The sequence below is a fragment of the Pimephales promelas genome, chromosome 10 (genome assembly GCF_988280905.1).
Source record: "Pimephales promelas chromosome 10, fPimPro1.hap1.1, whole genome shotgun sequence".
NCBI classification, from domain to species: Eukaryota; Metazoa; Chordata; class Actinopteri; order Cypriniformes; family Leuciscidae; genus Pimephales; species Pimephales promelas.
Genome location: NC_142778.1, coordinates 23,323,039 through 23,345,078, shown reverse-complemented (window position 1 = coordinate 23,345,078; position 22,040 = coordinate 23,323,039). Strand labels below are relative to the sequence as shown.

Here is a 22,040-nt window from a genome sequence, read left to right as displayed (position 1 = left end):
AAGTAGTTTTTGATCAAATTGTCTGCTAAATGATTAAATGTAGTTACCAATAGTAGTATTCTCTTACCTCTGTTTGATGGGGAGTTGGGTTGAATCCACAGAGGTTACAAACTAAGTTCTTGCACTCAGTGCAGGCATTGTAGTTAGGGGTGTCCTGTGAACCAACATTAAGATCCACTTTGCAAAGAGGACATGTTTTGGTCTCTGCATTAGGAGCTACAGCTGCTACTACCAAAGCTTCAGGTTCTGCTGTAGCCGGTTGCACCTGCTTCTCATCTGTTTTTTCCTCCTTTGGTTTTTCTGTTACAGGTGCTTTTGAGTCAACATTAGGTGGAACTTTTTCAGAAGTTATAGATCCCTTTAAATAAGTGGGTGGTAGTGCAGTCTTTGCAGATGTTTCAGATGTTGAAGCCTTTTGTGTAGTTGGTGGCATTTTTGAGGACTCATCTTGAACAGCTGAGGAGATTAGATTAGATGCAGAGTTCAAAAAGGAGGATCCAAAGCCCAGAACCTTCCCAGGGACAACAGTACCAGATGGCTGAGGGGATTCAGATCGAGCACCAAAACCAAAACTAAAGAAACCTGTGTCCTCTTTAGAAGGTTCTGGTTTCTGTGGTACAGCAGATTTTGTAGTAGAAGGATCAAGTTTTGGCATTTCAGTTGGTTGTGTTGCAGATTCTATTGGTTTGTTCTCTTGATTCTCTGTAGCAATTGATGTCATTTTCTTCTCAATGACATCTAGCGTATTTTGTGGAGAAACTGACATTGGAGTAGGTATGATAGCCTCCTTTTTTTCCGGCATTGTTGGTTGAGATGCTTTGCTAACCTGGGGCTGTGGTTGGGTAGAGGAGAATCCTTGTGCTTTCTTTTCCTGGCAGTTCAAACACAGCCATTCCTTAACCTGTAGGATAATAATTGGGAAAATTTAGGAGAAATTAATGCAATAACTGATGAATGTCCAACTCATGCAGAAAAAAAAGTACCCTTACCTCATTTTGATGTGGCATGGGATTAAATCCACAAAGATTGCACACCGTGTTCTTGCATTCAGTGCAGGTGTTATAATTTGGAGGATCCCTCTTTAAGTCCACTTTACAGAGTGGACAGGCTTTTGGAAGCTCCAGGGCTGGTTCGTTAATCTTCACATTAGTGACTGCTTCTTTGGACATTTCATCTTGTGGTTTATTCTCCACTGTCTTCATTTTTTCATCCTGTGTCTGTACAGCAGTACGTTTGGCCTCTTCTGCCAGTTTATTTTTTTGTGAGGCTTGTGAAGCTTCTGAACCTTTTCTAGAAATTGGAGGTGTTGGTGTTGTCTTAATAGAACTTTGGGACACAGTGGATCCCTTACGAGAACTTGGTGGAGTTTTGGTGGACGACTCATCCTTAACGGCTGAAGATATCAGATTAGATGCTGAACTGAGGAAGGAGGACCCAAAACCCAGAACTTTATCAGAGACAGCAGATTGAGGAGAAGGTGGCCGAGATTGAGCACCTCCAAAGCCAAAGAAACCAGACTCTTTCTTATTCTCTTCAACTTTATATGACAGAGCAGGTTTGGAAGGAGATTCATCACCTTTAGACTTTTGAGCATTTGATTCAGGAGTAATTGTAGGTTGTTTAGCTTCTGCTGTAGGTTTCTTGTCCTGCTTGGTAAGATCACTCTGCTTATTTTCTGGAGAAGGTTGATCTGGGGTCACTTTCTTTTGTGGAGATGCTGGTTGTATTTTGTTAGATTGTGATTGTGGCTGAGAAGGAGAGGGTCCTGAAGTTCTGTTTACCTGGCAGTTCAAGCATAGCCACTCCTTCACCTGTTGATTATTTTAAAAAGGGAATTAAACCATTAAACATAATTCAAGTCAAAACCTATACAAATGAATTCCTAGTTGCATTATAATAACATATAATTGCAAAATACATTGAAATGGTACCTCGGTTTGATGTGGATTGGGATTGAATCCACAGAGATTACAAACAAATTTCTTGCAAGAACTACATGAGTTATAGTTCTGTGGGTCCTTCCTAAGGGTTTCTTTGCAAAGTGGACAATTTTTTGAAAACTCCTCTGGAGCATGTGGAGGCTTGGCCAGTTGAGGATCTGGGGTCTTCTCTACTGGCTTTTGTTCTTGAATTGATATAGCAGCTGGCTTTGATTCATTTTCTGGTAGTTTTTGTTTAGCTTCCTGAGGAGCAACTGATCCCTTCCGAGAAGTGGGTGGTGTTGGTGTAGTCTTATTTGAAGTCTGGGAAATTGTAGATCCCTTGCGAGATGTTGGTGGAGTTTTAGAGGAGGATGCATCCTGGCCAGCCGAAGAGATCAGGTTAGATGCTGAGCTGAGGAAGGAGGACCCAAAACCAAAAACCTTATCAGAGACAGCAGTTTGAGGAGAAGGAGACCGGGAACGAGCACCGCCAAAACCAAAGCCAAAGAAACTTGACTCTTCTTTAATCTGTTCATCTTTGGGTGGTAAAGCAGAATTGGAAGAAGCAAACTCTTTCTTGCCTGCCTCAGCTATAACGCTTGACTTCTTCTCTGGAGAAGGTGAGACTGAAGTTGCTTCTTTTTGTGGAAATGCTTGTGGAATAGTTTTTTTAGATTGTGGTTGTGGCTGACCAGTGGGAGGTCCTGCAGTTCTCTGCATCTGGCAGGTCAAACACAGCCACTCTTCTACCTGTAAATCATGAGAAAGTTTACGCTCAAAAAGAGTCACACAAGTACTGTATTTGTAGCACCTTTGATCTAATAAAGTTGTAACCATATGTTTACCTTTATCTCTGTCTCTTAAATTACGAAATATGTACACAATATTTTTTTTTGTCCAAAACGAGAGCCTTTACATGTAATAAATATAAACAGACTTACTTCAGTTCGATGTGGATTTGGATTGAATCCACAAAGATTGCAAACAATGTTCTTGCAAGACGTGCAAGAGCTGTAGTTCTGTGGGTCCTTCTTGAGGGTCTCTTTGCAGAGTGGACAGATTTTTGGAGGCTCCTCTTTTACTTGAACTTGTAGAGGTTTGGATGTTTGAGCATCTGGTGGCTTTTCCTGTTCTTTGTTTGGTGTAGAGGTTGGCTTTGATTCCACTGCAGGTGGGTTTAGTTTAGTATTCTGGGGAGCTACTGATCCTTTTCGAGAAGTGGGGGGTGTTGGTGTGGTCTTGTGTGAAGTCTGGGAAACTGTAGACCCTTTGCGAGATGTTGGTGGAGTTTTAGAAGGTTCATCCTGGACAGCTGAGGATATCAGATTGGATGCTGAGCTAAGGAATGATGAGCCGAAGCCTAGAACTTTCCCAGAGACGGCAGACACAGTGGGCTGAGGAGATGGTGACCTTGAATGAGAACCACCAAAACCGAAGCTGAAGAAATCGGAATCCTGTTTAGGAGGTTCAGATTTCGATGGTTGATCAGATTTGGCAGGAAGGATATCACTTTTCTGCATTTGATATTCTAATGTAGGTTGTTTTGAATCTGACAGATTCTGGTTGTCGTGTTTCCCAGAAGCATTAAGTTTCTGATCCTCTGCAACAACACCCGGAATGCTTTGTTTTTGTGGTGATGCAGTTGGAAGTAATTTAGTAGTCTGTGGTCCAGGTTGCACAACTGAACTTTCGGGAGTTTTCTGCATCTGGCAGTTCAAACACAGCCACTCCTTCACCTGTAGGGTGATGATAAAAGGTAACAATACAATACTGTGAGAAATAAAGACCACTACATACATGCATACATACATACAAATCTGTAAAGTTTTTCTCACCTCGGATTGGTGTGGCATTGGGTTGAATCCACAGAGATTACACACAGTGCTCTTGCAATTAGTACAAGTGTTGTAACTTGCTGGATTCTTAATTATTTCTGTCTTACAAAGTGGACAAGTTTTCGGAGGCTCTGATTTGTCGTTATTCTTTTTCATTACAGCTTTTTCCTGAACTTTTGTCATTTTATCTTCTGGTTTCTGGCCTTTCTGCTTCTCTTCCACAGATTTAGCTACATGTTTAGGTGACAAATCAGCTGATCCTTTCTGAGAAGTAGCTGGTGTTAATGTAGTCTTCACAGGAGTTTGAGAAGCTGCTGAAACCCCCTGTGTTGCAAAAGGTGTGGATGTTTCATCTTGTACAGAAGAGGATATAAGATTAGAAGCTGAACTCAAGAGGGAAGAACCAAATCCAAATACCTTTCCAGAAACACTAGGAGCAGAAGGTTGGGGAGATGGTGATCTAGAGCGTCCAAAACCAAAAAAGCCACTCTCTTCTTTTGTGGATGCAGTCTTTGTCAGTGCAGTAGATTTTGTGAATACATCATCGTCCTTCTGTGCTGGCTGTACTGGGCTTTTGATGTCCTGCTGCTGAGGTGGATTCTGTGTTGATGGAACTGAACTTTCCTTAGTAGACCCTGGTGTTGTTCCTGCAGATAGACCAGTCTTTTCTTTTTCAGTGGCATCTATGGAGTCATGAAGTGGCTTCTTCTGTGGAGGAACAGGAGCTGGTGTCACTTTTTTTAGTGGTGATACTGGTGGAGGTACTTTGTGAGCCTCAGCTTGCGCTCTTTGCATCTGGCAGTTCAGACATAGCCACTCCTTTTTCTGAAACAACATTTTAGTAGTCAGTTTAAGATTGAGGAGGCTTAAACATCAGCATATCCACAAGCACTGTGGTCATTTTATCACAATGATAAGAACTAGAATGCAAAAAATAAACATGCATCTAATTAATATACAAAACTATATTATGTTACCATATATAAAAAAAATTGACAATACACATGTAACCATATATTGATATGTATTATAAATGAAATGTATATTAAGTTTTAGAAACTTTTAAAAAAAATTGGGGTGTGACAAAAATATTACTGTATGTACTATATACCTATATTTACCCATATCTTTAAGGTAATATGAGGTTATAAATGCTGGTGCCCATAATGTCAAATACCCAAATACTACTTAAGTACCAATAAAATAATAATTCTAATAATGTGCATAAGGTGTTTTTTATGTTTTTCAATGTAAAAATGGCTGCTTACCTCTGTCTCGTGCGGCATAGGGTTAAAGCCACATAGATTACACACTGTGTTTTTGCACGCGGTGCAGGTATCATAATTGGGAGGCTCCTTCTGCAAATCGACCGTACAGAGAGGACAGGCTTTGGGAAGTGATTTAGTGGACTCTGTGCTTGTTGTTTCAGTTACAGCTGTTTCTTTTGTTACTGATACAGTTGTTGACTGTGCTAGACTGACCATAGATTTCTCATCTGTTTTGTGATCTTCTATATTTTCAGGATTAACTTTTTTGTCATCTGAATGATGCATTTTAGGAGAGGCATCAGATACTTTTTGGGAAGTGGTAAGTTTGCTGGTCTTGAGAGATGTCAGAGAAACTTCAGAGCCCTTTCGTGAGGAAGGTGAAGTGATGTTCTTGTCTGAAGTCTGGGAAACAGATGAGCTTTTACGAGAAGAAGGTGGTGTTGTAGTCTTAGCAGATAGCTGGGAAGCTGTGGAACCTTTGCGAGAAGTGGGTGGTGTTGTTGAAGGCTCGTCTAGAGCTGATGAAATCAGATTACTTGCTGAGCTAAAAAAGGAGGAACCAAATCCTAGGACCTTCCCAGAGACAGCAGATGCAGCAGGTGGAAGTATAGGAGATTGAGATCTAACTCTAGACACTTCAGAGGACACAGATACAGCTTCATCTTCCATCTCTCCTTGTTCTTGTTGCTGTGGTGTAGCTCCTTTAGTGGCTTCTTCACCTTTCTCTACAACCTTATTTTTTTTCCCATCTGTATTGTCAAGATTGTTTTTAGAGCTTTCAGCAGCTTCAGACCCCTTTCGTGAGGAAGGTGGACTGGTATTCATTTTACTGAACATTTGAGAAACTGCAGAACCTTTGCGAGAGGTTAATGGTGTCTTATCAGAAATTTGAGAAGCTGTTGAAGCTTTGCGAGAACTAGACGGTGATGTGAAGGATTCATCTTGAACAGCGGTTGAGATTAAATTAGATGCTGAGCTTAAGAAGGAGGAACCAAATCCTAGAACCTTCCCTGAGACAGCGGAGACAGAAGGCTGAGGAGAAGGGGATCGAGATCTAGCTCCACCAAAACCAAATCCAAATAATCCAGATTTGTCTTGTTGCGGATCTATTTTTTGAGATTCTGAATTTGTAACTTCTGCAGTATGCTGTTGCTTTCTTTTTGTTTCTTGGCTGGGTTGTTCTGTTTCTTTTGAAGTTTGCTTATTGTCTTGTTTCCCTGCTAATTCTGGTTTCTTATCCTTTTGAACTGTATCTGCTGGAGGATGTGGCTTTTTCTGTGAAGCATCTGAAGTGGGAATATCCATTCTAACTGGTTCAAATTCCTTAGCATGTGACTGAAGCTGCACAGGAGGAGGTTCTGGTGCTTTCTGCATTTGACATGCCAAACACAGCCACATCACCTGTAGTTTGTAAAGAATAATGTATTAATAATTTTGCAACATGAAACTGTTTATGCAAAAACTGCATTATGATGCCAATATTATAATGATAGATTTTCATTTAAGTCAGTGTTAACTCAAAATTTACACTATTCATTCCCTTAATGCATGTCAATGCACCTCCATATCATGTTGAATTTAACAAACTAACATATTGTTTTAAAGACATTTTCAACACAACAGTAGTATTTACTCACCTCGTTTTGATGGGGAATGGGGTTGAACCCACACAAGTTACATACAATATTTTTGCATTCAGTGCAGCTGTTGCATTGATCTTTCCTGAGCTCCACCTTGCAAAGTGGGCAGACCTTGGGAAGAGGCTTGGATAAATCCTTTGGTGTCTCTGATTTATCCTCTTTCACTTTATTTGATGACTCCTCGGCCTTTTGAAGTAACGCTGTCTGCTCTTGTTTCTGTCCAATTGAATGTTTAGTATCTTTACTACTTAAGGCTTTCGGAGAACCTTGCATGGTCTCAGAACCTTTTTGTAAGCTAGATGAAGTGCTGCTGTTGGACAATGACTGAGAGCCTTTACGGGGGGAGGGGGGAGCTGTGGTTTCTGAAACTGATGAACCTTTGCGGGAGGTTGGTGGTGTTGTGGAAGGTTCATCTTGAACAGCTGATGATAACAGATTTGAGGCTGTGCTAAGGAAGGATGAACCAAAGCCTAAAACTTTCCCAGGCACAGCAGAAACGGCAGGCTGAGGTGAAGGAGGCCTGGATCGGGCCCCACCAAAGCCAAAACCAAAAAATCCAGACTCCTCTTGATGAGGTTGAGCCTTTGGTTGTAGTTTGGTTTGTTTTTCTTGAGAATCGTCCAATTTCATGAGCTGTGAGGTCTTAGGTTCATTTAGCTGTTGTGGTAAAACATCAGTGGGCTTCTTTCCCCCAACTACAGCTATTTTTTGACCAGTATTGGTGGCTTCCTCTGCGTTTTGTTTCTTCTGCATGGATTCTAGAACATCTTGCTGCTCCTTTGGCACTTGGTCGACTTTCTTAGCTTGAGCTTGCTCTGCATTGGAAGGCATTGATGCCCGCTGCACTTGACAGGTCAAGCAAACCCACTCCTTTGCCTGCCAACAAATGAGAGAGGCTGAGAAACTCAAGACAAAATTATTTTCACACAGCAAATACTAAGAAACACAGATTTGACTTTGAATACAAATATTTGCATTACAATGTCGGTGAACTAGCTGGGGAATGATAATATTGTCAAAGAAATTTTCTATTAAAGGTTAATACAGTAGAGCCCACAGCTCATTAAGCAAATTCTAATCTTACCTCGGTTTGATGAGGCATGGGATTAAACCCACATAATGTGCATACAATGCTCTTGCAATCAGTGCAGGTGTTGAAATTAGGAGGATCTTTCTTGAGCTCCACTTTGCAAAGTGGGCATTCTTTAGGATGAGACTGAGAGGACTTATTAGCTTGTTGAGGCTTTGATGGAGGTGTAGATGGTGCTTTGAAAGGTTGAGGTTGCAGGGACTTCTTGTCTTCCAGTTGCTTTTGAGAAAGAGGTTTACTTTCCCCAGCCTGCATTTTTGTTGAGTCCTGAGATGCTGAAGATTCCTTGCGAGATGAAGACGCTGTTTCAACAGCAGATGTGGTTTTGAGAGAGGTCTGTGTAACTGACGAACCCTTACGAGAGACGGGTGGAGTCAAAGACTTCACAGAGGTCTGGGATATTGTTGAACCTTTACGAGGTGTTGGTGGTGTTGTGGAGGATTCATCCTGAACTACTGAAGATATAAGATTAGATGCTGAGCTGAGAAAGGACGAACCAAAGCCTAGAACCTTCTCAGTTACAACAGGTTGAGGCGAAGGGGATCGAGATCGAGCACTACTAAAACCAAAGCCAAAGAAACCAGTATCTTCTTTAGAAGAATCTTTTTTTGTTGTAGTTTCCGATTTGGCTAAACCAGTACCATCTTTTGGCTGTTGAGGTTTTAGAGTTTCATTTTGTGTGGGTGTTTTTTCCTTTGGAGGATCTTGTGTTGCAGATGTAGAAGTGGATTTTCCAAGTACTGTTTTTATCTTGTCCTCAGTTCTACTTTCTACTTGATGAGGCTGATATGGAGCTGTTTTGTCTTGATGCGAGTTAGTATTAGCCTGTACCTGGGGATTTAGAGTTGAAGGCCCATGTGTTCTCTTTATATGGCAACTCAAACAAAGCCATTCCTTCACCTGCATGGCCAAAATCACAACCACAAATCAACACTACTGTTCTTCAATAAAAATAAATATGACCAAAAGAGTAAAAGAAACATCTCATCTTACCTCATTTTGAAGAGGCACTGGGTTAAATCCACAACGGTTACACACAACGTTTTTGCAATCAGTGCAGGTGCTGAAGTTAGGAGGATCACTGGTAATATCTGCCTTGCAAAGTGGACAGATTTTGGGAAGTGGCAAGGGAGTTTTATCAACTTCTACAGACACTGATTGGTCTGGTTTTGATTTAACAGAAGATTTGCTGGCTAGATTAAGTGACTCAGATATATTTGTGTCTTGTTTTTGTGTGGTAGGTTGTTTTATGTCCCCTGTGTTTGTGGTCTGTGGACCAGCAGGGCTCTTTCGAGACGTGGGTGGTGTTGAGCTCTGGGAAACTGTTGAAGCTTTGCGGGAAGTTGGTGGTGTTGTAGATGTCTCATCTTGCACAGCTGAAGATATTAAATTAGATGCTGAGCTGAGAAAGGATGAGCCAAAGCCAAGAACCTTCCCAGAAACAGCAGACACAGCAGGCTGAGGAGATGGAGACCTTGACCTAACACCTCCAAAACCAAAAAATCCAGATTCTTCCTTTGCTGTTTTGGCAGGAACTTCAGATTTGGCTTTATTTTCTTGCTGCTGGGCTTTTTGGATTGGCAGAGTACCATTCAGAGCCTTGTTTTGTTGGTCCTGTGATGATTTCTGAGCAGGGTCAGTTTTCTTGTCAAACTTGTTCAATTCAGAAGCACCTTTCTTTTGGATTGAGGGTGAAGCCAGGGGTTGAGAAACAAAGTTTGTGTTGGGATGTTCTGTGGACTCTAACTTTGGAGGTCCAGGTGGCTCCATTCCTTTGAGAGCTCTTTGTGTCTGACAGTTTAGACAAAGCCACTCTTTCAACTGAATAAATAAGACAAATTGGTTAACTCATGTACACATGCAACATTCCAAAACTTTTCAAAGGTATTAAAAGACAACATATTGATACCTCTGTTTGGTGGGGTGTTGGGTTGAATCCACAGAGATTACACACAGTGTTTTTGCACTCAGTACAGGTGCTGTAGTTGACTAGGTCCTTTTTTATTTCTACCTTGCAGAGCGGGCACGATTTGGGTGGGGGTTGCGGGCCTTTGACTGTTTTTGGCATCTGTGAAGAAGGTTCAGATTTTTTAGATATTGGTGCTTTGTTGTTTTGGTCAGCAGTTGGCTCTGTCTTTTTCTCTTCTTTATGAACTGATTCATTAGCCTTTCCTTTCTCTGATATTGCAGCCCCTTGTGATGTTGTGGAGCCTTTCAAAGACGTTGGTGGAGTAGTGGTCTTGGGAGAAGTTTGAGAGACTGAAGATGCTTGGGGATTAGTTGGTGGTGTCGTAGATGGTTCATCTGCTGATGCACTTGATGATGATATAAGACTAGATGCTGAGCTCAGAAATGAGGACCCAAATCCTAGGACCTTACCAGACATGGCGGAAACAGCAGGCTGAGGGGATGGTGATCGTGACCGGGCTCCACCAAAGCCTAAGCTGAAAAATCCTGACTGTTCTTGCTCAGTCTCAGCCTTTGGTGCTGCTTTAGACATGGGAGATGAGGGAGCATTTTTTGCTGTTGGCTGCGGTAAAAGTTTAGGGGAGGGAGCTTGCTTTGCTCCTTCTGCACTAGTCTGTTGTTCATGCATCTCCTTTTTCTGAGCAACAGGTTGGTTGGCATGACCAGCCTTTGTTGGCAAAGTATTGGACTGTTTCTCTAAAAGACCATGAGTAGAATCCATTTTTAGAGATTTGCTAGGATTTACAGTGGGTTGTCCTGGAGGCTCTATTCCTTTCAGCGCTCTCTGTGTCTGGCAGTTTAAGCAAAGCCATTCTTTTGCCTGCAAAAAAAATCTATTATGAGTCATTTTTTTCACATTGCTTCTTTTTTGTAACATTCAAAACAAATGAGAAAAAAAAAAAGATTTTGCAGGATTGGTTTAAGTTGACCACAAACATTACTACTTATTGCTTTAAAAAAAATATGTAAAAACATCAGAGACTCAAACATTGGTGATATACTGTATTCTTTCTCTCTCTCTCTCTCACTTTTTTTTGGTCTTTTAAGTTGTTTTTATAATAAAAAGAGAAAATTGGTCTGCAAATGTCTATTAATTTATTTTAATAGCTGTGTTTCCATTACCCTTCAAAGTGTGCGAATTGAAATTGCGAATTGAAAAAACACCCAATGGAAACATGTCAATTTAACAAAAACTCCCATATTTCGCAAAAACCAAAAATGAATGACATGAATGCTTGGATAACATACCTACGTCTCCAACAATTTATACGTAAACCTACCAACATCCGTTGCCATGATTTTTGGAATGACTTATCTAAAAAATTATGTTTAGTCCCATAACATTGGTTAATTGAAACAGTGTGATTTTGTAGAAAATATCGCAAAAATTTAGCGCAAGTCTGTAATGGGAACACGGCTATTGTTGCAATTAATAAAATATCGTCTTTTAATAGACATTTCTGAATGCCGACCAGTTTGAATTTGATTATTAATATCTGAATATTAGAACAGATCATGACATTCATATATACAGAATTTTGCTCTGGTGGCTTTTAGAAAGAATGTTTCAAAGTATTTGACTTCTTAAGAATTCTTTCTAACAAGATTAAATTTGATTATGTTCATGTCAGACCAGCCCTTACTTTAACAACTCTAAAGTTTCATGATCTTGGATTACTCCTACACATTACAGACAACTGTAAAGTATACTGAAAATGCATATTCTGCTAGAGGCCTACATGACTACTTTTATAAATACATTCCCAGTAAGCTAGAAGATGAAACTAGAGTATGTTCACCTCAAGCCAGCCTTAAGACACATGTAAATATTTTATTATTCTAAAAATGGATGTTTTAGAAGTCTACAGTGCAGTTGATATGACCTAAAAGGGTATTTTACAGTAAACTAGAATGCTGAAACAAACATTTTCATTTCAGAGCAGTCCTCTGAAGATCTTCAAAGTTCCATTTGGCTACAAATAAAAATTATTTGAAATATTTAGTGGATGGGCTCTTTTGTGTTACAAATAAAAAATAAACAACAAACATTCATTACTAAAACCCACAGTAGGATTGTTTACATGAGCATATATATGTACATATACTGCACACACACACAAAATATTACAAGTAAAATATTACAGAAATGTTTTAAATTTGCACTGCAGCAGGCAGTGACGGTGTTGTGTGATGCTGGTGAAATCAAACTGTAAATATCCCTGTACATTCTTAGAGTGTGAGCTGAGGGTTAAATTAATTTCCCTCTGTATAGCAATATTTGTGCTGCATGCACACTTCAAGCATACAGCTCACCCTGAAGCCTACATTTAATCTCTGGAGAAAGCCAGTAGCACTCTTTTTTTTAGGAATAAGGAAACTAAATCGTTTAGACAATTTTAGCATTGACTAAAAATATACACAGATGTGTTGAATTTGCTCATTCTCTAGACTTAAGGCAATTCCCAGGTTTGAATGTTTCATGATAAAACACCAAACACACAGTTGTGGCCATGAATGAAGGTGACCTTCATATTGTAGAGATATTATTTTCACTATTATCTCATTCCAACAAACTGTGCTTGACACTGAGCACAATAGAGTCAGATGCCTGTAATCTACACCTCATCTCTGTGTTGTTTTAACTCTCTTGGAAAAGTCTTAGATTTTATCTTTGAGCCCATTGATCCTTTGCCTGTTGTTTTTTCGTCACACAGCTGGTCCATGTGACCCAATAGCCTTGGAGTCTCCTTGCCAGGCAGCAAGTAAAGTCTGAATGTTTAACTACAGAATCAATAGTTTGTTTTTTTTGTTTGTTTTTTTGCTCAACACATCTTAAAATATGAAATGACCATTTAGGGGCCAGTCTGGTATTCCAGATGATGACAATAGAGGTGATACGGGTTCTCTAGGGAACATATATTATTACAGCAGATTCACTGCTAAGACTAAGCACATGATACATCCCTGGCCTTGACTACTATTCCCTTCATATAAAACCTGATGGCCAAAGATGATAAAAAAGTTAGTCTGTGTTTTGTCAAATCTACACAATCATTATTTCTGCTACAAACTGACATTTATGATATTTGTAAAAATGAAATTTGTACCTTAACAAACCATAATAATTTTCAGTATGACATGCCAACATTCAGGATAAAAAGGGTAAAATGTAACAAAATGTTAAAAATGTGATGAAAGTGATATCAGATGTGTTGGCTAACTTCAACCAAACCCAGAGTGCTTCTGATTAGCTAGCTAGTTTTTATGATTAATATAAAAAAATAAAATAATAAATTTCTTACGACAGTCACAAATATATTTTCTGAGGACACCTATTTTAGTGATGAAACCAGTCTGGCCGTAGGGACATTTAATGAGTGGTTTAAAAAAATAATTTTAGGTAACACTTTATTTTGATGGACGCTTTTGAACATGCTGTTAAGTAACATTGCAACTATATGTCAACTAACTGTCATTAGAGTGTAAGTAGCCTTTCTGCTTAATATTTGCAAACACTTTATCATGATGGTTTTCCAACAGACACTCTACTGACAACTGTCAACTTAATCTAACCCTAACCCTACCAGTCTATTAATACTCAACTAACACTCTAACACTCTACTAACACTTACTATTGAGAGTTAGGAGCAACGTTAATTATAGTCAACGGAATGTGTTAAAGGGACCATTAAAATAAAGTGAAATCAAATAAAATGGCACATAATGACACATGGCAATTACTCGGACCATCTATATTTGAACACTAAATAAATAAATAATTAAAGGGAAACCACAAACATTGGCAAAAGGTTTTCTAAATAAAAGACTTAACTTAAACTTCAAAATAAAAGACATGATAGACAGTTGCGTTTAGAATGACACAGTAGATCTACTAAAGTCTGATGCAAAAGGAGAATTATATATCCACTTGGATCAAAACAGACAACAATAAAGCCCATGAGATCATCCTGAACCTATCTCCCCAAGCAGTCTTGACTATGCTGGATATGGAAAGTGGCTGAAAGCAACACACTGCGTGGAACGTTTGCATTTAAAATAGAAAAGCCACTAACTGCAATGTTTGACCCAGATAGATCATTAAACCTCATAACACGAGTCACAAAGCAATGATTAACATCTACTTATCACCCAAAACCTTAATGGATCTGTAAAAATCACTTTAAAGCATAACTTAAAAAAAGGAGGAAACAATGTGAATATGCACATTGATGTTTTCTTTTCTGCCTTGAGAGGGCAAGCACTTTATTTTTTGTAAGTTTAGAATGGGAGTAGTCTGAATCAATTGAGAATCAAGGCACATGTTGTCTCTCTCAAAGCCATTTTCGTTCTGCCTTCCACAAGACTGCTTCCACACAAACCAAAGAGACTAGAAAATACATCCATCTTTTACAACAGAATCACTGGAATCACCCAGAACATGTCCTCTGAAATTGCTCTTGACATTCCCTGCCCACAGTTCATTGCACAAACCATAATGTGAACCTACTGCAAGAAAATACATTCATCTGTTTCTTACCTCCGTTTGATGAGGCACAGGATTAAATCCACACTGATTGCACACAGTGGCCTTGCATTCAGTGCAAGTACTATAGTTGGGAGGATCTCTTCTCAGGCCTGCCTTGCAGAGTGGACAGGCTTTGGGAAGAAGTTTCGGGCTCTGATCTATTTTAGTAGCCTGAGCAGATGAGGATTCCTTTGTCGTTGGTTTTTGAGTGTCTTGGGGCTTATTTTGTTGCTGTTGCTTTTTTCCTTCCAGTGTCTGTGATTTAGGAACATTGGGGGAGCCCTTAGAGCCCTCTGAATCTTTTTTGGTAGGAGGGGGTGTGGTGGTCTTGGCAGAAGTTTGGGAAACGGCAGAACCCTTTCGAGAGGTTGGTGGAGTTGTCGAGGGCTCATCCTGGACAGCCGAAATCAAATTGGATGCAGAACTAAGGAACGAAGAACCGAAGCCTAGAACCTTCCCAGAAACAGTAGAGGCACCAGGCTGTGGAGAGGGAGAGCGGGACCGAGCGCCACCAAAACCAAAGCCAAAGAAACTGGACTCTTCTTCTTTTTTAGGGGGCTCAGTCTTTGATGGTGGCTCACTTTTGGCAGGAGGAGCATCTTTTGTTGCCTGCTGTGGAAGAAGCTTTTGTTGTGACGTCTGCGGCGATGGATGAGCTGCACTTGTTTTAGACTGGCTTGACGGTTTCTGGCCGTCTGTTGGTTTGGTTGGCTGGCTGGCAGATGGAGGCATCTGCTTACCATGAGGTGTGTCTTTCTTTGCGGGGTTCTGTGATGGAACGGAGACCTTGGACTGTGGCTGGGCTTTTAGCGTTGGAGGTTCAACACTTTCTGCCCCTCCCAGAGCTCTCTGCATCTGGCAATTCAGGCAAAGCCACTCCTTAACCTGCGTACATTGAGGATACAAATGTCTGTTATACAATCGTTAGTTTTTAACTGAACAAAAATTCAAATCAACAAAGGTATTATAAAAAATCATCAGCATCCATCAAAGTACAATAAAGCAGGTGTTTTCAAACTGTGGGTCGCGACTCATTTGTGGGTCGCAGATTGGGAAGAGGTGGCTCGCGCAATCAATACTTTGGCTGGAGCTGAATTTACGTTTCATGAGTGAAGCATACAAACAGGTTGCATGATGAACCAACGTTAAATAGAAATCGCTATATTGCTTAGAGCGATTTAAAGTTAGATAAATATGTTAGTATTGTGTTTCATGTGGTTTCATGAAGCGCACGCACACGTGCAACTTTTTGTGATAACAATTTTCACCGTTTCAGAGCAGCTTCGGTTCATTAAGCAGTTTGGTGCGCAATATTAACGAGAATAAACTTTCAGGTCTGGGCTGCGTTTCCCAGAAGCATCTTGACTGTAGAGACCATTGGTGGCAATGGTTTTACAATCTACTTAGACATACGATGCTTTTGGGAAACGCATTAATAACGCATTAAGTCGTCTGCTCAACACTGTGCTGTTGTCTTTCAGAGATATGTTCGTCATAAGAGTAGTGAGTTGTTCTGTGTTCCCTTGCATGCATTTTGATACCTACCAACACATAAGAAAAATATATACAGTATGTAAAGAGTATTTAAAATGTATACACATGGACACGAAAGAACAACGCAATGAGTTTAACAAAACTCACAGCATAATTATTATTATTGAAATTCTAGGTCCTGGGCATACTGTCAAAAAAATTATTAGTCTATTATTTTTATTTTTATTTTTTTGATATTTGTTTATATAAACCTTTGGTTTGATTTCTTTAAATTTTTAGACAAAAACTAATTTTAGACAAAAACTAATCAGTTTTCTTCACATTAGTTCAACAGCCATTAGGTTACTATTTTAATTTTCAAACTTTTTGACAATGTAACATGAGTTTGTATTGCAATTAAATTTATATGTCATACTATAACGCGGAAAAAAAAAAAACTACTCTAGAGAGAACTAACACCTCCCACCTCACATTCATGCTTTACTATTATTTTGGTGGGTCTTGAGATAGATTATTCTTGTCTACGTGGGTCCTGGAATGGAAAAAGTTTGGGAACCCCTGCAATAAAGCATGCTTCAGAGAGAGTGTGCTCTTGGAATTATAATGGTGACCATCGCCTAATAGTACAAACTGATGGGTAAATCTAGAGTGGTCTATTTGCATAAAATATCTTGATTATATAAAATAACACTATTAAATAAAATATCTTGATTCTTTTTCTATTTTAATTAAAAAACGAGCGCAAAAAAGAGTCATGCATATCAAATACCACTGCTTTATGTATCATGCTTAGGAATTTGTACTCACAGTTGCATCTGGAGGACTGAACCCACACATGTTGCAGACCACCGATTTACATTGTGTGCAGGTGTTATGGTTGGGAGAATCCTTGGACTTAAGACTGAGTTCTGTATTTTTACAGACTGGACAGAGGGATTTCACCCCAGCACCATCTTTCCCCTGAGGCTCTGCTGAAGGAGGCCTTGATCCAGGTGCACCTGCTGGATGAGACCCGGGTCCTCTTGGGCCTTGTTGTTGAGGTCCAACCTTCCCAACACCCTGCTTAGGAGATCCATCCCCACCTGCTCCTTGTGACAATCCCCCCCTTCCCACTCCCTGCTGTGGGAGACCTCTACCAGCTCCTTGTGGTTGAGATCCACCACGTCCAGCTCCTTGTGGTTGAGATCCTCCCCGTCCAGCTCCTTGTGCTTGAGGTCCACCACGTCCAGTTCCTTGTGGTTGAGATCCACCTCGTCCACCTCCTTGTGGTTGAGGTCCACCTCGTCCACCTCCTTGTGGTTGAGGTCCACCACGTCCAGCTCCTTGTGGTTGAGGTCCACCTCTTCCAGCTCCTTGTGGTTGAGGTCCACCACGTCCAGCTCCTTGTGGTTGAGGTCCACCACTTCCAGCTCCTTGTGGTTGAGGTCTACCACGTCCAGCTCCTTGTGGTTGAGGTCCACCACGTCCAGCTCCTTGGGCTCCCCGTCCCACACCCTGCAGCTGCTGTCCACTTTGCCTCTGAGGTCCCTGTGAGGCTGGTTGGCCGTTCCCCTGCTGTTCCTTTGAAGGACCTGGAGGCTGCTGTTGTTGCTTTTCCTCGGTTGCCTCATCCCCAAAAAGACTGAACTTGTTCACAGCAGAGGACATCGCACTTAGAGGATTCCCCCCACCCAGAAAGTTGGAGGAGAACATGCTGGCTGTGGGGAATGTTGGTGTAAGGGAGGGCTGGGATGGAGGGGCCCAGTGGAGGGCTTCTCTCACCAGTTGCAATTATCCCTCACATCTACCTCCAGTGGCCCTTAGGAAATAGAAAATGGACAATGAAAATAGAGAAGTCACACATTATTGTGTCTTTAATGCATACATACCTTTAATGCACAAACACAGACACATAATAACATATTCATTATCAAATCAAATATTAGTAGTTCCAGACTCCAAAAACAAAATGATTTAATTACAATTAAAAATGTCTTCGAAATATTTTATGTTCTGCCTAAAGCAAAATGGAGAAAAAAGAATTTCAGCTAAGTCTAGCTACTGTAAGTCATCTTCAAAGCAGGTAAAACCCTAATTATAACGCAAAAGTAGAAAATAAGATTAAACAAACAAACAAAAACAGTCAAGAACTTTACAATAATCGGTAGCAAGCATGTAGTGGTGGTAGATGATGATCAATCGTATACAGTCACGATCTCCATTAATCCCACTCACATCTATTGAAATGGTATAACAAAGCAAATAGTGATGGACAGAAGTTTCCTTACTGTCCTGATCATGATGCAGTCACCCTTTACATGATATACAGCTTTTTTTTTCATTATTCATAAGATCATTTTTCCATAATTAATCTGTGGTCTTCCGAATGGCATTATGCCAGAATGCATTCAATATCTGGAACATATAATAGGCCGTAGCATACAAATAATAATAGGTTGAATAAGTTGATTTAAAGTTGAATTACAACCCATGCAAATACGAGTGCAGTTACAGTGACAATTCTAAAGACAATTTGGCAATGGCAATTTTACTACATCTGTTGTTCATCCACATGTGTATTACAGCTTAAAATGTAGCATTAATATGAGTAACGGCAATAAATCTATGATTTTCCGTGTTAAGCGTGAGACTGCATTCCCCTGCAGTTGACTGGGTGTTTGGACGTTTCCCTTCAGCACCTTGGACAGCGCGTTCTACGCTCAGCGCGTGCATCACATTGCTCTGCCTTTTAGCGTGAAATACAACACGGTATACCATTCACAACAGCAGTAACTCGATGCTAACACATTCATGATGATGAGAAACTTTAAATAGTCAAAGAGTGGGCTTTCTGTGTGTATTTTGTTTGTCAAACGCATATTTGTTTTTCAGTAAAGAGCGCGCCGTCAACGTTCAATCACATCGATAACCTGATATTAATGTTATGTAGTCAAATTGTGCTCTTCAGACAGCCTACAAATATATATTGACATTTTCTGCTCTGCTTCTGCTCCTTCAAAATCAACATCTATAGCCCATCTACAGAAATAATACGTCGGCATATCCGGGTTGGAAAACCTTCGCTGCATATGTAAAACACAAATTGGTGTTTTGCAATCTTATGTGAAAGAAAACTTAATGTTTCAAAATTTAAATGATTGGATGTTTTTTATTTAAAAAATAAAATTTAAAAAAAGTATATGTTTTCCCTCTTTTTTTTTTTTTTTTCATCAATAGACAAAAAATATTATGGTATAGAATAGGTTGGTAATTCAATGAGATTGTAGATGGTAGATGATCAATCTCAGACGGTCACGATCTGTATAGTAATCACACTGATCTCGCCTCATAACATGCATTCAAACAGGAAATAAAAGACCAAACGGTGAGAAATGGAGGGTTCCCTCACTGTCCTGATTATGATGCATTCGCCCTTGATCTAGCCCTGCAGTTTGATCAAGGATGGGAGGATTTCCCAGCCTCATCACTAAAACCGCTTTCTTGCAGAGCATCTAAGCCGAAAGCATTTCCAGACCAGAAGTAGCCTAATACACTACTACCACACTTCACAATCATCTTTCATCAAAACTGCCACCGTGGTCACATGGAAAAACACGATTATTTTCATCTGAACGGGCAGCTGAAGTCGTACAAACAGCATCCTACCTGCAGCGTGAGAGCATCCCTATATTTATTCTCCCATTTCTGTCTCTCTAGTGCTGTTTGGTAGTCGGACTTCGCTGCTCAGCGTCTAGGATGGAGGTTACGAGGAACTGAGGACATAGCCGCTTTCACAATCATCCCCTCTGCGCATGCGCCACACATGACAGGTGATCAGCATACATCGCCTCGCGAAAATTGAATTTAAAGCGACATAATCATTCGTCTTTGACAGAACTATCCGCTAATAATCGGCTAACGTTTTATTGGGGCATCTGTAAGGGGTTTGATAGCGTTTGAACAGATAAGAATGTTGACAGTGCATAATAGCAACCATAAGGTTACTTTTATTAAAAACATTTTTATTTAAAATTCTATAATGTAGGCTAATTGGCTTTATAGCTGCACTACTTCCTGAACTTCAGCCAGCTCCTTTGTTTCCTGTCTGCCATTATTGACAAACTGATTAATCCAGGTGTGTCTGATTATTGTTGTTGCGACTACTGAGGTGAGGCACACCCAGGGGTGTAAAGTAACGAATTACAAATACTCACGTTACTGTAATTAAGTAGTTTTTTTCAGAAATTGTACTTTTTTGAGTAAGTTTAAAATTGTGTAATTTTACTTTTACTTGAGTACATTTTAAGTGATGTAGGCTATCGGTACTTTTTCTCCGCTATTTTCCTTCTGTTTGTGGCCGTTACTCGTTACATGCTTTTTTTAATTTTATTTTTATCCATCAACGTGATTGGATCGAGTAATCGGTCTCGTGACTGTCATCAATTCAAATTAAGCATAGAAAACATACCGCCTATTCCTGCTGTTACTCGTGACTGCGGTGGAAGTGCATTCATCACGCATCAATTCAATCCAGATATCAGCGTCTTCCTCTAATATGCTAAGGTACATTTCACATTTCTGCTTAATATGATATTTATATTTGCTGGCCTGTCTACATGGCCTAACATTTGGTCTGAGGTTGGGGGAATTGCGAGACGAGTTCATAATGCGGTGAATTCCCGCTCCCATTTACTTCACAATCACAGGAGAGATGCGCGTCACGATCTGTGCACTGCCGCATCTCGCGCTCGCCATGACGCCAGATTCAGAATCAGTGCACCATGTCGTTAACTTGAAATGCATTACTTAATAAGAAATTAGCACAGCTCGTTAATAAACAGCGTTTTTTGATTGATCCATTATGCGATCCGTCTTCATTTGGCAAGTGCACTTGCGCAAAAACATTTTCCATGCTGAACTTTTTTTTGTGTGGATGCTGCTGATAAAACGGCTTCGCCGAGACTTCAGAGACAAATTGTGTTTGTTTCTTTTGTAAAAGTTTCCTGGATATAACTTCCCTATTTAATGCACAATTGTCCTTTCAAATTATATTATCAGCATTACAATGTGAGTAAATGTAGCCGTGTAAAATGTAAGGGATGATGCCACCCTTCTAGAACAATGCATTTACGTTTAAATTGTAACATATTTAATAGCATGTAATTAAAGTGTGTAATTAGTGTTAGCTCACTATCTTAGCCTTTTTCAGTGCATTAGTTGAGGTAGTATGATAATATTAGTGATTCTCATTTCTAACATTGGTACCGTTTTGGAGAGAAATTGGGTATTTTTTTTATTTTATTCAACCCATCTCTTGGTGTGTGATGCTGAACTATCATATGAATTTCTAAAGGTTTTTGAATTATTTGCACAGTTATGAATATTGATATTTTATGTGCAACAATAACATGCTCAGGCCCAGTGGCTTTTCGCCTAATTTTAAATGCTTTTCCCCCAAATAATATGATTTAAATGGTGATGAGTGTACTGATTTGATGCATTTTAAAAAGATGGATGATAGATATTCTTCAATCTTTCTTACAAAGAACAAAGTATAATGTGAATTCCAGTATGCATTTTTAAACTTATAAATTGTAGTGCACAGTGTTTATTATAAGGGTTAGAATCCGCACCTCAGTACTCACTACTCACTACTCTTGAGTACTTTTAAATAAGCTACTTTTTTACTTTTACTCAAGTAGTTTTTTGGACAAGTACTTTTTACTCTACTCACACTACATTTTTTGGAATGTAATGGTACTTTTACTTGAGTATGTTTTTTCAGTACTCTTTCCACCACTGGGCACACCTGGATTAATCGGTTTGTCCAATAATGGCAGAGAGTCTGTCCAATAATGGCAGACAATTGTATTGAAATGTGAATACATGTTATAATATATATTTATTTTCCCTGTTTCAATATTATGATGATAGGCTATTATTGATTAATATTAGTGTCTCCTAGTTAACATTCTATCTGAATCTGAAGTTTGAAGTAGCTGAATACTGGGAAAAGTGGATCTTTCTAATAAATAAGGAAAGAAAAAAAACATATCCAATATATAATTATGCTTCTAGGCAACAAACATATTTCGGCATTTATTCATAATCATGGTCCCAGAAAGAATAACTTTTTTTTTTAATTAAATAAATGTTACTAAGATGGTGCAAAAGAGGAAAAACAAATAACAAGGTAACACTTTATTTTAAGGTGTGTTACCATGTATGTTATGTTACTACATGTACTTACTATAGTAATAACAGTACATTATCGAATATGACAACCGTTACTCTCTAGTACATGTACTGTAGTTGTTTA

General features: G+C 39.5%; 1 protein-coding gene across 6 annotated transcripts in view; it reads right to left on the bottom strand.

Annotated features, from left to right (window-relative positions):
• The window catches only part of pclob (piccolo presynaptic cytomatrix protein b), a 103,198-nt gene that overhangs the window by 71,356 nt on the left and 9,802 nt on the right, over positions 1-22,040 (bottom strand). For all 6 annotated transcript variants that reach the window (XM_089116330.1, XM_089116333.1, XM_089116334.1 and 3 more), the window contains exons 2-13: positions 16,550-17,540; positions 14,261-15,133; positions 9,665-10,543; positions 8,749-9,576; positions 7,750-8,655; positions 6,663-7,541; positions 5,026-6,426; positions 3,758-4,582; positions 2,864-3,658; positions 1,932-2,672; positions 990-1,811; positions 68-901 (exon numbers count right to left, since the gene is read on the bottom strand). In XM_089116330.1, coding sequence (XP_088972456.1) covers positions 68-901; positions 990-1,811; positions 1,932-2,672; positions 2,864-3,658; positions 3,758-4,582; positions 5,026-6,426; positions 6,663-7,541; positions 7,750-8,655; positions 8,749-9,576; positions 9,665-10,543; positions 14,261-15,133; positions 16,550-17,434 — 10,668 coding nt within the window. In that variant the 5' untranslated portion in view covers positions 17,435-17,540. The remainder of the gene's footprint in view (positions 1-67; positions 902-989; positions 1,812-1,931; positions 2,673-2,863; positions 3,659-3,757; positions 4,583-5,025; positions 6,427-6,662; positions 7,542-7,749; positions 8,656-8,748; positions 9,577-9,664; positions 10,544-14,260; positions 15,134-16,549; positions 17,541-22,040) is intronic.